Source organism: Polyodon spathula, chromosome 22 (assembly GCF_017654505.1).
Source record: "Polyodon spathula isolate WHYD16114869_AA chromosome 22, ASM1765450v1, whole genome shotgun sequence".
Taxonomy (NCBI): Eukaryota; Metazoa; Chordata; class Actinopteri; order Acipenseriformes; family Polyodontidae; genus Polyodon; species Polyodon spathula.
The window spans coordinates 1741028-1758210 of record NC_054555.1 but is presented as its reverse complement, the minus strand read 5'-3'; the positions used below and the strand labels follow the sequence as shown (position 1 = coordinate 1758210).

General features: G+C 41.0%; 2 protein-coding genes across 7 annotated transcripts in view; one reads left to right on the top strand and one right to left on the bottom strand.

Annotated features, from left to right (window-relative positions):
* The window catches only part of LOC121297084 (E3 ubiquitin-protein ligase NEURL1B-like), a 57280-nt gene extending 52179 nt beyond the window's left edge, over nucleotides 1-5101 (top strand). For all 5 annotated transcript variants that reach the window (XM_041223098.1, XM_041223097.1, XM_041223101.1 and 2 more), the window contains 2 exons: nucleotides 321-446; nucleotides 724-5101. In XM_041223098.1, the coding sequence (XP_041079032.1) occupies nucleotides 321-446; nucleotides 724-971 (374 nt within the window). In that variant the 3' untranslated portion in view covers nucleotides 972-5101. The remainder of the gene's footprint in view (nucleotides 1-320; nucleotides 447-723) is intronic.
* A 90-nt stretch (nucleotides 5102-5191) lies between these two features.
* LOC121297083 (ubiquitin carboxyl-terminal hydrolase puf-like) lies at nucleotides 5192-16852 on the bottom strand. 2 transcript variants are annotated; one of them, XM_041223095.1, is made up of 15 exons: nucleotides 16381-16852; nucleotides 15920-16015; nucleotides 15442-15544; nucleotides 14830-14960; nucleotides 14665-14741; nucleotides 14169-14303; nucleotides 13064-13159; nucleotides 12288-12419; nucleotides 12134-12181; nucleotides 11400-11471; nucleotides 10915-11025; nucleotides 10214-10345; nucleotides 8854-8918; nucleotides 8466-8518; nucleotides 5192-8046 (listed from the first exon to the last, which is right to left on the bottom strand). In XM_041223095.1, the coding sequence occupies exons 2-15, from the start codon at nucleotides 15972-15974 to the stop codon at nucleotides 6845-6847; spliced, it is 2412 nt and encodes an 803-aa protein (XP_041079029.1). In that variant the 5' UTR covers nucleotides 15975-16015; nucleotides 16381-16852; the 3' UTR covers nucleotides 5192-6844. The 2 variants fall into 2 exon arrangements, with proteins under 2 accessions (XP_041079029.1, XP_041079030.1); XM_041223096.1 differs by lacking the exon at nucleotides 10915-11025.
* Between the last annotated feature and the right edge of the window lie 331 nt (nucleotides 16853-17183).

The following is a 17183-nucleotide window of genomic DNA, read 5'->3' as shown; positions in this document are numbered from 1 at the left end:
CAGTCTTGGAAGTACACTTGGTTTAGTAGATCCACCACAGTCTGGTTATAAGAAGGTTCTTCCTTTCCCTCTGCAGAGTTTGAGAATCCTCTATACCCACCTAATATATTCTCTATTGATCACATGCTCCCTTTCTAGAACATCAGTAACCAACCTGTATTGAGATCTTTACACTAACTTCTGAATTGTGTTTAGCGCTGGATGAGACAGTAACCATTTTAGCTGTTACAATGTCTCCTGTCTGTGCAGTAGAGGTCTAGTCTGCACTGTGAGATGGTGTTCTGACCCTGCCCCTGACTCCTCCTCTCTCCGCTCTGCAGGGTCCATGCAGTCCAGCTCCTCAAACGGATCCCCGTCAGGCTCCCCTGGAGGGACCCCCAATGACAGCGACTCAGACCTGGCCTTCAGCGTCACCCGCTCGTTCTCAACCTCCGAATCATCCCTGGGTACGTCAGACCTCATCTCTGGACTTCGAGCGTCCCTTCACTCACCATTAAACCAGTAGATAAAAACAATATTGACTGTATTAGCTATGGCAGCTCATCAATCTCATTACTGTATCATCAATCTCAGTACTGAATCATGTAATCAGGGTATTTTTTTTATGTGAGGGTGTAAAATGTTCTTTTTTACTGGGGTAGTCTCCTTCTAAAAAAATAAAATGTTCATGTGCGCACACGTAACTGAGTGGAGGGTAACCTCGTGTATCTTCTTGTGTTCCAGTGACGGCGCCAAGCTCCCCCCTGAGCCCCCCACTCTCCCCAGCTTTCTCCCCCCCAGAGCTGCCCCCCAGAAGCAAGAACGGAGAATGCACCGTGTGCTTCGACCAGGAGGTGGACACAGTCATCTACACCTGCGGGCACATGTGCCTCTGCAACGCCTGCGGCCTCAAACTGAAGAAGCAGATCAACGCCTGCTGCCCCATCTGCCGGCGGCCAATCAAAGACGTCATTAAGATTTACAGGCCGTGAATTTTAGAAATTTCCCCGGGAGCTCAGCCTCGTCATCGGCTTCCCGTTGCCCTTCTTTCGCTTTCGCTCTGTCCCGGGAGGAATGGGAGTCACACAGCCTCATCCTGCTGTACTGTAGGAGTGAAAATGGATCCCCAGTGCCTTGACTGTGATGCAGGATGGAACTGAACCTCTGTTCTGCATTCCCATGACGAGTGTGTGTGTGTGTGTGTGTGTGTGTGTGTGTGTGTGTGTGTGTGTGTGTGTGTGTGTGTGTGTGTGTGTATATATATATATATATATATATATATATATATATACAGGCCTCATCTATAAGAGAACACACTTTTCATGCTGTATACTGGTATTGTAACACACTACACTTCCATAGGTAATGGGAAGCACAGGGGAATGTGTTTGAATCAGTGTAACCACTTCTCAGTGCAAATCAAGAGAATTGCAATTATACTGTTCAGCTACTGAGCGTGTTTGTGGAGAACATCCATTTTCTAAAGGGGTTAATTAAAGGAGCAGTTTAATGCAATGCAGTTGGAAGTGTACAGTATGCAGTTTGCAGCATGTAAATCTAAATGGCTCATCTTTTTATCAGAAAAAAAACAGCATTGTTTCTAATTGAAGGAGTGAAACCTGTCAATGAGACAATCAGCTTTTGTACTGCAGTTTTTAATCCTGTTTAATGTAACAAATCTGTATTATACCACCCCAGAGGTAGGGGTCCGGTTTATTATCTATACCTGGAGCAGCACTAGTCCACTGTTGCTGACCCTCTGTCTTCATGTCACAGTTACGTTTTTATTCCAGTCTGGATAAATGAGGTAGAACTTCATCTGAATCAGTGGTTATCTGGTGGAACGTGTCCACCACACTTATGCAGCTGCTTTCACAGGCTTTCATTGCACTAGTCTTTGAGTTGCTATTGTTAATTTAGGTAAAATAGTGCAATATTAGTGCTAATTGGGGTCTGTGAAACAAGACGATATTGTTACAAGTAGACCCTTTAAACGAAGCAGTAAAGTAACTGAGAGCTGCTCGCCATCCCGTTCTCCCTTTGCAAGGTTAAGCTGGCACAGCGACGTTTACAGTTTTTAGTGGGTCCCTGTTGAAGCAATCTTTTTATTGGTGTGTAAAAGAAGTGTTCCACTAGAGGGTTCTAATGAGCTTGTGTCTGATCGTGTTCCTTTCTTGAATGACGGTGACAACAGTAAAGTTGCAGATGTGTGTAATAAAGTCCCTCAGGCTCCATGTTGACCCCCTCCTTCCCAGTGCAGGGATTATTTATTTGATTTCTGCAACTCGGCATCGATTGCTAGACCTTTTTTTTCCCCAGTTTAAATAAACACACACTTGCTGGAATAGCTTGCACCAAGGATTGTGAGAGCGAAGCGGTCAAACTGAAAGCGCTGCAGATGACATGACAGTCCCTGTAAAGTGGTGGAGCCAGAACCTGTATGTCCGTACTGGTGTGTGAGACAGATTAGAACTTCTTGGTGCCTTATCAGGGGAAGCTTTTGCACTATTGACAATAGATATGACAAGCTGTCACGTCCAACTGATTCATATTATATATATATATATATATATATATATATATATATATATATATATATATATATATATACACACACACACACACACACACACACACAGACTAAAACAAATATTCTGTGCATTGTAATGCTATAAGTCAGTTGTAGCTGAAATGCATTAGATGTCAAAAGTAGTCTGTTCAGTATTCACTGAATTTCACCGTCAGCTGGCAGCTGGCAGCTGGAATTGTTTGAATGGCGAGAATGCGATCATACTCCCAGAGTGTAATCCCAAGAATGTGCACTAGAGGTCAGCCTTACCCAGCTTGACAAACAGGCACATGTTTGTCCACGATATGGCTGCTTTGAGGGCCGTCCACCAGTGCAGCAAGATTTCCACAGCTGGTACAAGGCTTATAGAAAAGATTGGTATCTATCTGCTCATTTCCTTTCTTTTCTACTTGGGTATGTTTGTAAATACATGTTTTTGTATAATTGGATTTTCAGTGAGCTTACTGGGTGTTTATTAGCATGCTTATTTCCACTGCTATTCAAAGAGTCAACCATGCTTAAAAAAAACCCCACTCTCTCAGGACACTACTACTACCTAGCTGGAAAAATAAACACATTCAGATAAACTGAGAAAGGTCTGTACAGTAACACCTCTAAATAGGACCAGGGGGTAAAACAGAATTGTTTGGCTAATTGAAATGTAACTGTGAAATCGCTTTACATGACTTTCCTGATGAAGAAACTTCCTGAAAAGACACAATGCAGTACTGCCCTGCCCTGTAAAAAACAGGGCTTGAGGACTTGCTGGCGCTTTTTCTATGACAGCAGGGCAGAAGAGCACAGCACACAACAGGACAGGCTACCAAGGGTCTAAAAACGACCAAACTAATTCTACAGGACACTGTTAGAGTTTTCAGGGTGTCATACTAGCAATTGAAATAAAATCTTTAAAAAAGTAAATAAATAAAAAAATTAATAAAAATGTTTTTTTTTTTTTTTTTTTTTCAATATGCAAAGCTAGACAACCCAAGCTTTGCAGAAAATGTTCCAAGATAATATATATATATAAAATGCTTTTTTGGCATTGAAGTGGAATAAGAAAAATAACTTCTATGTTCCATTCACTACTTCTCTAGAAGAGACAGCGTAGTGCACTGCTTCTACACTCTCCCCTTGTTGGCACTGCATTGTATTTGAGCACCCGTGGGATTTTGTAATGGTAAAGAGGTTGTAGGGTTTCTTCAATTCATGAAATGTTGTGGAAGTCCTTCGTCTTTGAGGTCTCCATGCTGTGGGAACGTGTCACACAATGCCAGTACGAGCCACAGCAGATGTGGGGAGCTCACAATCCGAAGCTCATGAAGCTGCTATTGTGACATCACTGGCCATTGCAATATGAAAGACAAACACGCCCGCATCGTGTATGGAATGGGAAGGGTCTGCTGTGGTGTTGTGCACTTGTGGAAACATTGCCTCTGTTGGCTTTTGCCCCATTTTTCATCTTTTTGCTTTGAATTGGAAATGCCAAGGTAAGCCAGAGGTGGGCATGTCAGTCTCATCTTCTCGTCATTGCGTCGTTGATGGTTTTCAAACCAGTTACACGTCTTGCTGGTTTATCATCAGGGTGCTATTAATCTACTGCTCTGATCATTTCATGTGCTGGCTCTGACTGCCCCTGTGAACTTCACTGACCTCTGTTTATACCAAGTAACAATGTCACAGTACTGGTTTCAAATCATAACGTTGTTGTGAAGATTTACCCCCTTGCTTAGTGTGTGATTTTTCCTTGGTGATACAGCAGCTAGACCTCGAGGTGTTCTCCTCTGGTGAAGCGCCAGTGCTCTGTGTTGCTGACTGTAGGGGAGGCTCAGGCAGCTCCAGCCCCACCTCTCCCAGCCCTGACTCGCACTGGAGAAGGGCACGTCTGTGGCTAAACCCTGGCTGTCATGTCAGCGGCATCTGCTTCTATTTGAATATGTACATGCATGCTCACCGCACACGCATTACTGCTTTCCAGTACAGTATACATCAATGTCACCTAGTTCGTCTGTTTTTGTATAAAAAAATTAAAAATCAATAAAATAAAAATAAAAACATTTTCAATTGTAACATTGAGGATTTTCTCAAGTATGTGTGTGAGTGGGCAGGTGAGTTTTATGTAACTTTTAAAAAATATAATAAATTATGTTTTTACAGAAAAAGGAATACAGAAAATATAACATGTTGAAAAAGTTACACAGTGAATACATTCATCACATGTTCTTAAGCCTTAAAGAAAGTATGGTAAAGATGTATAATATATAAAATGTCTATAATTGTACAGTCAGTAATGCAATAGTATTACCCTTGGCAGGCTGAAATTTAAAAGTTCTGCTTGGTTGTGGTTTCTCAGAAAAAGTAGTATTTTTATCAGTTACTATTTTCCAAGCCAGTGGAATGATACTCACATTTAGGACAGTACTGGGTGTGGGGTATTTATTGTCATTTTACCCCTGCAGTAGTATCCCAAATTACAACCATTGACAAGCAATGCAGAAGATCTTGATGTGATATTTGTTCCTTTTATTGCAAATAAACTCAACCCTTAGTGATCTTTCGTATACCACTCACTCATTAAACTCCTGTGCCTATTTCTTAAAGACGAGGAAAATAACTATTTGCTGATACCAATATCTTTCAATAACACCTGTGACTACAGCCAGCAGTAGTTCCTCTTGGCCTTGCTGTGAGCTCGATGATAGTATGCCACCACCTTCTCTCTGTCCTGATCCCCACAGGGTAAGGCCAAGACTGGTACTTTGTAGAGGGCCTCCCGCAGTCACAGAACCGCCTCCCCTCCTTTGTCGCCCAGAGCAAGGGCCGTTTTCTTCCCCAGAATGGCCGGGACATCCCACCTCTGATCCTGTCAGGTTAATAAGAAGCCAAGGAACAGTTTCTCATGAAATTTTACTCTTTATAAGGCAACACAGGAGAGAGAAAAGGCTTGACACAGTGGGTTGAGGGGGCGCAGTCCACTCACTACACAGCACCAACAGCCACCAAACTTTCACATGACACTCAGACGCATACAAAACGAGGGACAACAAGCACAATGTAACTATTTACAGAAAGAGAACAAACAGTGGCAAACAGTTCCACAGTCTCTGGCGGCAATTATTTACATGTAGATGGTTTTTCTGGCTGCTGGGCCAGCCATAACATGCAGCTGCATCCCCCAGTAAGTCCACCAGCCAGCCCTGCAGCGATCGTTGCCAGAACTCTGCTGCCCAATTACCCATGATGAGGACTGAAGACCAGCAGCAGCCTCTTCTCGCTGTCAAGACAACATTGGCAACTGGGCAAGGACCGAATTGGAGGAATGCTTGCATGGATAACCCTGACCTCTTATGAACCTCAAATGTACTGTGGGATTTAGAGTGTAGATTGTATTATTATTATTTGCTCCAGCTATAATATGAAGCTGAATTTAAAGCTACATAAAAGCAAACTCTTATAACTTACACAATCATTGGAGGGAAATTTAATGGCTGAAGATTAATGATGGCAGTCAGAATGTTTCTCTATCATTTAGCCAATCACAGCACAGCTGAAGATGGAAGCTTCTTCTCACAGAAAACGGTGAGCAATAAATGCTAAGCCATCCATAAACACACAAGGGGGTGATTCTCCACGCTTTTAAATTAATGTGTAAATAGTTTTTGTTTCAATTTGTAAGAGAAAAAAGATTTCAGTGCGCAGTCACCTACGGGTGTACTGATATGTAGAACTGTCATAAAGACTACAGACATAAAACGAGATGTAACTTACACCAGCCGAGTCAATAAACCAGTCAGCTGTTTATTAAACAGAAGTGTTAACATAATGCAACTGTTACAGAGGACTTCAATGCACAGCATGAATTCAGTCTCCACTCCATCAGCAGGATATCCGGGCCTATAAAAACTGCCAGCTAGTTGAACAGTACCTCATCTGGAAAGCCTTCTTCAGGGTTTCTGTGCTGCTTGGATCCCTCTGGTTCCCATTCAGGGTTTCTGTGCTGCTTGGATCCCTCTGGGTTATGTGCTGCTTGGATCCCTCTGGTTTCCATTCAGGGTTTCTGTGCTGCTTGGGTCCCTCTGGTTTCCATTCAGGGTTTCTGTGCTGCTTGGATCCCTCTGGTTTCCATTCAGGGCTTCTGTGCTGCTTGGATCCCTCTGATTTCCATTCAGGGCTTCTGTGCTGCTTGGATCCCTCTGATTTCCATTCAGGGTTTCTGTGCTGCTTGGATCCCTCTGGTTTCCATTCAGGGTTTCTGTGCTGCTTGGATCCCTCTGGTTCCCATTCAGGGTTTCTGTGCTACTTGGGTCCCTCTGGTTCCCATTCAGGGTTTCTCTGCTGCTTGGATCCCTCTGGTTTCCATTCAGGGTTTCTGTGCTGTTTGGATCCCTCTGGTTTCCATTCAGGGTTTCTCTGCTGCTTGGATCCCTCTGGTTCCCATTCAGGGTTTCTGTGCTGCTTGGGTCCCTCTGGTTTCCATTCAGGGTTTCTGTGCTGTTTGGATCCCTCTGTTTTCCATTCAGGGTTTCTGTACTGCTTGGATCCCTCTGGTTTCCATTCAGGGTTTCTGTGCTGCTTGGGTCCCTCTGGTTTCCATTCAGGGTTTCTGTGCTGCTTGGGTCCCTCTGGTTTCCATTCAGGGTTTCTGTGCTGCTTGGGTCCCTCTGGTTTCCATTCAGGGTTTCTGTGCTGCTTGGGTCCCTCTGGTTTCCATTCAGGGTTTCTGTGCTGTTTGGATCCCTCTGGTTCCCATTCAGGGTTTCTCTGCTGCTTGGATCCCTCTGGTTTCCATTCAGGGTTTCTGTGCTGCTTGGATCCCTCTGATTTCCATTCAGGGTTTCTGTACTGCTTGGATCCCTCTGGTTTCCAATCAGGGTTTCTGTGCTGCTTGGATCCCTCTGGTTTCCAATCAGGGTTTCTGTGCTGCTTGGGTCCCTCTGGTTTCCATTCAGGGTTTCTGTGCTGCTTGGATCCCTCTGATTTCCATTCAGGGTTTCTGTACTGCTTGGATCCCTCTGGTTTCCATTCAGGGTTTCTGTGCTGCTTGGATCCCTCTGGTTTCCATTCAGGGTTTCTGTGCTGCTTGGATCCCTCTGGTTCCCATTCAGGGTTTCTGTGCTGTTTGGATCCCTCTGGTTTCCATTCAGGGTTTCTGTGCTGCTTGGATCCCTCTGGTTCCCATTCAGGGTTTCTGTGCTGCTTGGATCCCTCTGGTTTCCATTCAGGGTCTCTGTGCTGTTTGGATCCCTCTGGTTTCCATTCAGGGTTTCTGTGCTGCTTGAGTCCCTCTGGTTCCCATTCAGGGTTTCTCTGCTGCTTGGATCCCTCTGGTTTCCATTCAGGGTTTCTGTGCTGCTTGGGACCCTCTGGTTCCCATTCAGGGTTTCTCTGCTGCTTGGATCCCTCTGGTTTCCATTCAGGGTTTCTGTACTGCTTGGATCCCTCTGGTTCCCATTCAGGGTTTCTGTGCTGCTTGGATCCCTCTGGTTCCCATTCATCGACTAAATTCATTAACACAATGTACAGTTTTGTCAATGAGTAGGTATGGCATTCAAATTTTAATGCTTCACAAAAATACACATTAAATACAACATTGAACATAATTGTATTTGCCACTGTTTACAAAGTTTTCAGCCAACAACATTGATGCATTATATGAACCCAGTTCAAGTTAATTCAGTCTAGATGCATGTCGTGACAGGTATGGCATTCAAGTATTAATGCTTCGTGAACATGCAAAATAAATGCGGCATGCGTGTGATAATCATACATGACACTGTTGCCAAACAAGCCAGTCTTGTAATGAAAGTTAATGTGAGCCTCCTTGTTGACATCTTTCTCTCTTATTTAAATAGTTCCATCAAACACACAACAGTTATTCTTTTATACAATAATGTTTTGTTGGATTTCTATACAGTACCTGGTTTACTGGTTTCACTCATTCTGTACATAAGCAGGGAGGCTGTTGAGGAGCTGCAGAATAACCATTAAACAGCAGGTTAGACTTGAATCATCTAGCACTGGTCAGTCCAGAATAACCATTAAACAGCAGGTTAGACTTGAATCATCTAGCACTGGTCAGTCCAGAATAACCATTAAACAGCAGGTTAGACTGGCATCATCTAGCATTGGTCAGTCCATCTAGTAAGCACAAGTTGTACAATTCTACAGTATGTCGAGAATTGTATTACCTTGTTTGTACACAAGACAACACCCTTAACACATTTACAGGTGTACTGGTATGTTTACGACATGGCTAATTCTTGGGGACAGTAATGTAAATTTAGAAACAGTATTCTCGTCATTACCTTATACAGGGCACCTTTCCTTCCGTCACACTTTGTCTAAAGCCTGTGGCTTGTTCCATGAGGTACTGAAACACATACAATTAGTGTCGGAATGATTAAAGTCCCACAGCACTCAGTAACTCTATTTCTGTAATGCTTTTACTCCATTGGGTATCTAGGTGGCATTGATGGCATTTCTTATTGTTTGTGAGACACGATCTTGTGCAGTTTGAGTTCTGGTTGCTCAGATGTGCTGAAGACGTACTATACCCAAGATGTAGGGTCAACGAAGGTGTGGCAGAGCAAAGCTCTGCCCTTTAAATTGGCAGGGATGGGGTTAACTTCCCCTACCTGCCTGGGTTTATTATGTTCAGGTGGCTGGGGTTGATTAGTTGATTAGGTTGATCAACGATCAATCAGCGCCCAGCCACCTGATATAAAAGGAGGCCTCTGCTTCTCATTTGGAGAGAGGGAGCTGAGGAAGCAGGTTGGTTTTTTTTGGGTTGTTTGGAAAGTTTGAATCCAGTGAAGGCATTGCCCAGCCTGGAAATTGTTATTTTTGTAAGTTTTGCTTTTTGTCTTTCTTTGTGTTTAAATTGCTTTGTTTTGGCCCTTGTGCCCTTTCACTTTTGTGTTTATTTATAATAAAATAGTTATTTTTTTGAACTGCAGTCTGTCTCTGGGCCTCTATCCACTCGCCAGCCTGCCGCAGAAGGGTTAACACATATTGAGAGTTCAAACAAGAATACTGTGCCCAAGCTCAGCTGCAAGGTGGGAGGATGTTTCCCAACTCAACCAAACCAGGATACAGAGGAACAAGGAACTGATAAAGTGGGGTACATTGGACCTTGTGTAGAAGAGATGTATGTGCTGTGTCTGAAACAACATTGTGACTCACACCGCGTTTAAACAGTGAGTGTCAGCAGAGTTCACACAGTTCAGCTTCACACACACACACACACACACACACACACACACACATTTAGGCAAGATGTATAAGATAAGCACTCATTAGTGCGAGTGAGAATAGCTACCTGAATCCCCTCCTGATGACAGACCATCACCATACCTGAGCTTTCTCACAGAACACTGATTTCTGTTTAGAACTAGGTGCTGCAGTGTTGTGTCTAACGATTAATGTTTAAGCTATGTGTGTGTAACCTTTGAATATTGGAATCAATACATTGGTATTGTGCACATTGCTCATTTATAGACACCAAACTACTTGTGAATATCTAATACAGTAAAAAATATACTTATTCTTGAGATATGCTCTCTGAGGAGCATTTTACTCTGCAGCTACTTGTAATTTATAGGTGCATTGTAATTCACACTGATAAAATAATTATTCAAGAAATAATGTAAAATCAAAAACACTTGCCTCATCAACAAATGAATCGTTGAAAGTGTACCACTTGCCATTCTCAAATGATTTGATTCGAGCAGTGTAATGCCCACCTCTGTACCCTCCTGAATGGTCGCATATTGCAAACAGCTCATATCTGAGACAATCCTGAAAGAGAAAAACAGTAAAGAATCCGACTTGTGGCCGTAAGCAAACTGCTTTACAGCTTTTCATAGTGAATACATTGTGGCCACAATCATCCTCAATCAAGCACATTCATGCCAGCCCTGTACTGTATACCACATGTACTCTCTGTAAGGAGCTGGAAATAAATCAATTGACATGGGGAAGGACATGAATGATGACCTCCAGCAACATAGTCCACAACCTCTACAGTACCAAGTGCTGTAAAATTCCTATTACACTGGACATAAATAATATACATCTTGTATGTTCTCACTACCTGACTTTTACTGGTAGCTATTGCAATTTCTTGCATCTTTTCTTTGTGTTTATTAAGCTTTTGTCGTGACTGCATCTTCAGTTTCAATGACAACTGCGTAAAGAAAAAGAAAGTCAAGTCAACTACTCTTTCAGGATATGTTTCGAAGGGTATGGATACCATGTATTTTATCTTGTACTGAATACTACATGTAAGAGTTGAAAGGTCACATAATCAAACGACATTTTGGGAAAGAAGGAATACATAGCTAGGAATAGATATTTGATGTCCTTACTTTCTTCCTGATATCGATAGCTGTACTACAAGATTTCTTGCCATGTTTCTTTAGGGGAGTCACGCTGTTGTTGTGACCTACTTGTTGTGACCGCTTCATCTTTAACATGTACTATGGAAAGAAAAAGATGCTGTTTGGTCGGCTGTTCTTTACAGATATGTTTTGAAGGGCATGGAGAAGTAAGCGGCTTTTACATTCCTTTCTGCCCGTTTTTACAATCTTTGCGATCTAGGGCCTTCAAAACTACATGTTTTTTTTACAAGTCTGTGTTCAGGTGCTTTCACCTGAGTTGAGGAGCTGCTCTCCAGTTCTCGATGCTCCTATAGATATTTGAAATGTAAGCCTGATCAATGCAGTTGGAAAGTCACGTAATCAAAGCCCATAAGGGAAGGAGGATATGAATGATGGGCCACTACAGTGCTACATTGTATTATACAATTACTGGAACACTGGGCAAGAATAACATTAATCTTTCATCGTCTTACTTTCTGGATGTCAGCTGGTGCCATTTCTTTCTTTATTTTATTGGATTCATACAACTTTTCTTGAGGTGTACTCTGTAAAGGAAAGAAAAAAAACTACACACAACTATTCTGCTTACTTTTAGAACATATAAGAGCTGGAACAATGTGGCAATAGTAAAATAAACCAGTCAATTTATATGACATTTCAATTAAACTTATTTTGTTAGGCTCCACAACCTTCTGCAGACTTCTGCATGCTGTATGATATAGTAATCATGCTGTTTGAGATAGTAATCATGCTGTCTGAGATAGTAATCGTGTTGTTGAGATAGTAATCGTGTTGTTGAGATAGTAATCATGTTGTTGAGATAGTAATCATGTTGTATTAGATAGTAATCATGTTGTTGAGACAGTAATCATGTTGTCGAGATCATATTAAATTTCTAAATTTGTTGTTGAGATCATACCTGTGGTACTGTAGTGGTGCAATGAGAAGGTGTGTGTACAGATCATACCTGTGGTACTGTAGTGGTGCAATGAGAAGGTGTGTGTACAGATCATACCTGTGGTACTGTAGTGGTGCAATGAGAAGGTGTGTGTACAGATCATACCTGTGGTACTGTAGTGGTGCAATGAGAAGGTGTGTGTACAGATCATACCTGTGGTACTGTAGTGGTGCAATGAGAAGGTGTGTGTACAGATCATACCTGTGGTACTGTAGTGGTGCAATGAGAAGGTGTGTGTACAGATCATACCTGTTGTATTGTAGCGCTGAAACACCATTCAGTATTTGCAGTTGGTGCCTGAGTAAAGGAAACAACAACAATTGAGGTTTATTCTTATTTAAATACAGGGATTCAGCTTTCTGGGTGTTTTGTATCATGTAGGTAAATAATTGATAAAGAAAACCTTCTGAAATTGTAATTCCAGTGGAATCTCCACAGGACCCTGGATCTTCATGAATCTCATGTGATAATAGTCAAACTGAAACCTCTTCAGGTGCAGTGTCAATATTCGTGGCAAGCTCTGAAAATAGTATCTCTGAAAAAAAAAAGTTGATCACAACAATGAAGAAGATACACGACTCTTCACACACTGTAGGTGCACCTGTATAGGGATATGAAGATACACGACTCTTCACACACTGTAGGTGCACCTGTATAATGACATGAAGATACATGACTCTTCACACACTGTAGGTGCACCTGTATAGGGATATGAAGATACATGACTCTTCACATAGCTGTGTGATTATAATGATATGAAGATACATGACTCTTCACATAGCTGTGTGATTATAATGATATGAAGATACATGACTCTTCATATAGGTGTGTGTTTATGGATATTATAGGTTTATAGGCTCAGCGTACTAGAATGCCCATACTTTCATATCTTCAACAGAATGACATAATGTTGGCAACCAATCCTCACAATCACAGCAAAGTGTGCTAAGCACATGTAGCAAATATTTAGTGAATGGTTTCTACAGTGTAACTGTGTGTAATTAATGTACCAGTGTTTTGCAGTGTCTCAACAAATATCTTTATAGAAAGCTATTAGCACAGTCTATAATTTTTTTGTTTGTTTGTTTGTTTGTTTTTTAAAGTTCCAGCACCTAATTTAAAAGAACGTTGAGTAAAGCATCTTTCTGACTCCCACCTCCAATAAAATACCAGACTTACAGTTTCAGTGTCCGTTTTCATCTTACATTTGTCACAATAGCTCTGATTATCTCCTTCCAAAAGCTCGCTTTTCAAAAAGTCTCGGAGACCATTCTCCTGCAAAGACAGCAATGAATATGAATTGAGTAAGGACTGCCCAGGGAGTGACAGCAATGAATATGAATTGAGTAAGGACTGCCCAGGGAGTGACAGCAATGAATATGAATTGAGTAAGGACTGCCCAGGGAGTGACAGCAATGAATATGAATTGAGTAAGGACTGCCCAGGGAGTGACAGCAATGAATATGAATTGAGTAAGGACTGCCCAGGGAGTGACAGCAATGAATATGAATTGAGTAAGGACTGCCCAGGGAGTGACAGCAATGAATACGAATTGAGTAAGGACTGCCCAGGGAGTGACAGCAATGAATATGAATTGAGTAAGGACTGCCCAGGGAGTGACAGCAATGAATACGAATTGAGTAAGGACTGCCCAGGGAGTGACAGCAATGAATATGAATTGAGTAAGGACTGCCCAGGGAGTGACAGCAATGAATATGAATTGAGTAAGGACTGCCCAGGGAGTGACAGCAATGAATATGAATTGAGTAAGGACTGCCCAGGGAGTGACAGCAATGAATATGAATTGAGTAAGGACTGCCCAGGGAGTGACAGCAATGAATATGAATTGAGTAAGGACTGCCCAGGGAGTGAAAGGTAATATTCAGATTAAACAAGGTTTACCAAGGACATGGTATTAAAGTCAAATTATTCTCTTTTTTTGCATCAGATTTAGTTTTTGCAACAAATATGCTTGTAATATAAAATGACATACATGTCACAAGCTCGTACTGGAATCAATCTTGCATGATCAATCAGCATGGTTTCTGCTTTATTTTAACCATTTTCTCAAAAAGAGGCATTAGTTTAAACATTTCGACATAATTAGACTCAAAATAATTAGTTTTAACATTCTACTTATTTACTTAACCACTATCAACTAAGACAGAATTTTTTTTTTGCACTGGCAACTTACTCATGCATTGGTTTTGACAAGTTAGCCCTTAATCATAGACCAAGCATTTAGAGAAGAAATGGCTTTGGGAAGCTATAATTGAGCACTTACCAGACTGTACGTGATGCATGTAGAATGATCAGAGGTGTTCAGAGGCAATGAAATATCCAGATATCTATTGTTATCTGAGGCTTCCGTTTCACACTTCAGACACTTTGTGGAATTGATTACAGTACTCTGGTAATTCTTAAAAAGAAGAAAGAATACATGTGGAATGTGCTTAAGAGATTGTAGACCATGAGAAACATTGCATCGGTATGGGCGTTTAACCCTTAATAAAACACTTGTTGTGGAGTGTTGTACAATTTGCTACTGATGAAACAGGCAAGGTGTATAATTTGTTGCACTGTATAATTCATTGGCCCCTAAGTGCTAACAAGTGCAACACTTGTTTTCAAGGAAGACTGAAGATCCTTCAGTATTCAGCCCCAAGTTCCCCTGCATACTGTACTACTCTGTCACGTGCTGCTCATATAACTTAATGCACAGCCACACTTTCTGCACACAAGCCTGTAAAAGGAGCTATTATATTAAAATGTGCATTTACCTCAGAGACTGGAGACTCATTGCTGACTTCGTTAAGGATTTTTCTGAAAAATTCTGCTACATCTTGTTGTACCCAAACTTTCAAAAGAAAACAAAGTGGCACACAATTATAACAATACACAATATACATCACTGTTAGCTTTCAAATGTGCTCTTAGCTACCTACCATCGCTATCCATCATCCCCAGGCTTCTTGTCACCCCAGTTGTTTCAACTTTACATTTTTTATCCTCTAGATTCTGAAACATCTTCTTTAGGTGGAACAAAAGATTTTTCTCCTTGTCTTTATCAGGCTCTCTGTAGAACATGAAAATGAGAATTAAAAGTATTTAGTGAAACGATATTTTAAAACATGAAACCTGGTTTAATGTTTCACTTCCTGCTGTAGGTCATTTCACCAGGGCAGAGTGTTTGGGGTCAAAGCAGGTCCATTGGCTGGAAAGCATGATGGTGCTGGTTGGTTGTAGATATTTTTAAAATGAAAACACAAGTTTGTTATAATATGTATTTCTGTCAAAATAGCAGCTGGAATTGCACCTGTACAGCAAATGTGTGCACAAAAGGTCATGTAAATGGAACTAATTTGCTAGCTACCAAATATAATACTTAAATGCAATAACGCTTGAAGGCATCCCTAACAGTGCCCCCTTATGGCACATGAGGGTAATTCTAGATTCTGGTTGCACATCATTTGTAATCTCCACCTCCTGAGTTTCACTACCTTGGTGTGAATGATCTGCACTGTAAAGGTCACTGTAGTAGCACTGCGTCTGCCTACCTGTACTTGTGTACAGCGTCTCTGAACTCGGGGGTCATGAAGAAAGTCTGCAGCACTGTGTTCAGGTAACAGGTAGCACCTTGGTTTATTAACCCGCAATAACCTGCCATAAAGAAAACAGAAAACTTGTTCCAAAGAGCTCATGGGTGGTGTCGTGATCATTTAATAAGAAGACAGGACCTTTGGGAAACACTGTCCTTCACACTGAAGAAAACATTTGAGCTGCTGTGTAAAATACAATTCTGGGTCGGGTCTTGTCTTTCTCTTGAAAGCACTTAGCTGAGACCCCAGAATATGTGTTTATTTTACTACTACTCAGCCCAAAACATTTTCCGATATGGTATATCCCTTTTTATACCCTGTGCAAAACGTGGTGCATTTTGAATTACAGTGTACCATTTAGCGTATAACGTAACGTAGAGTCTTGGGCAGGCTTTGTACTGCAGTAGGAGGGTTATAGCGATAGATTGCACGTTACCTGTATCCATTTTGCTGTTCCCTGGAATCGATGCGAACTTTTTCAATTTACTCATAATGTTTCCCAGAGCCAGGAAGGGAAGAAAACCAGAGAGTCCTGCGATTCAATACGATTAAAAAAAAAAAAAGAACAGTCCAGTAACGTTTATTATTATTATTATTATTATTTATTATTATTATTATTATTATTATTATTATTATTATTATTATTATTATTATTATTATTATTATAGTCACGTCACTATTACTAAGGTAAAATTAAAACATCACAAACGTAAAAGTCTAAAAAGTGGAAACTGGTTTTGATTTGTTCGGTTTATTTTTGCTTTCGTTTTACAAAAAGTCATTTCAAAATGACTCCCTATTCCTTTCGCTTTGGGTAATTATATGCAACGTTTACCAATGAAACGAGTACAGTGCTTTTTCGCAATTTTGCAAACTAACATCACGTCACATAAAAACCTTTTTTTAAAAGACGTCTCGTTACTTGGTCCTGGAGCAATGCACACAGCACGGGGGATCAAGGTCTCTAAGCAAAGTAGGGCTATTTCTACCGCCCACTGGAATCCCATTACCCATATTCGCGCATGACCATGAGAGCACTGAGTCGAGAATCTGTAATACACAATGATGGGTGGGGTGTGAAAAAGAAAGGAAAGCAACAGTAGCATCTAATTCAGTCTGGGCGTTCTTTTTTCTCCTTTGTGTATTAACTGGTTATAGCTGATCAAGTAAATGGCTAGGAGTAACTTACATGAAACAGACATCATAAATAACCAAGGAAGTGAACAGCAAGACTGTTTGTCAATGGGTTATACTTGAATCGTACTTGTGATACTGTACGATACCATGTAATGTGTTACAACTATTAATTCAAAAATATGATTTACATTTTAGTTTTATATATTGACATGCACCACACCATAGGTTTTGAAATATGCAAAAAAAAAAAAAAACAAACAAAAAAAAAAAAACAACAGTATTATTTTATATTAAATCATACACTGGTTTCACAGAACGTGATTTGCATTAGTTCTAAATTAACATTAAGGAGCCCATACTGCTTATCATAAGAATATAAGAAAGTTTACAAACGAGAGGAGGCCATTCAGCCCATCTTGCTCGTTTGGTTGTTAGTAGCTTATTGATCCCAGAATCTCATCAAGCAGCTTCTTGAAGGATCCCAGGGTGTCAGCTTCAATAACATTACTGGGGAGTTGATTCCAGACCCTCACGATTCTCTATGTAAAAAAGTGCCTCCTATT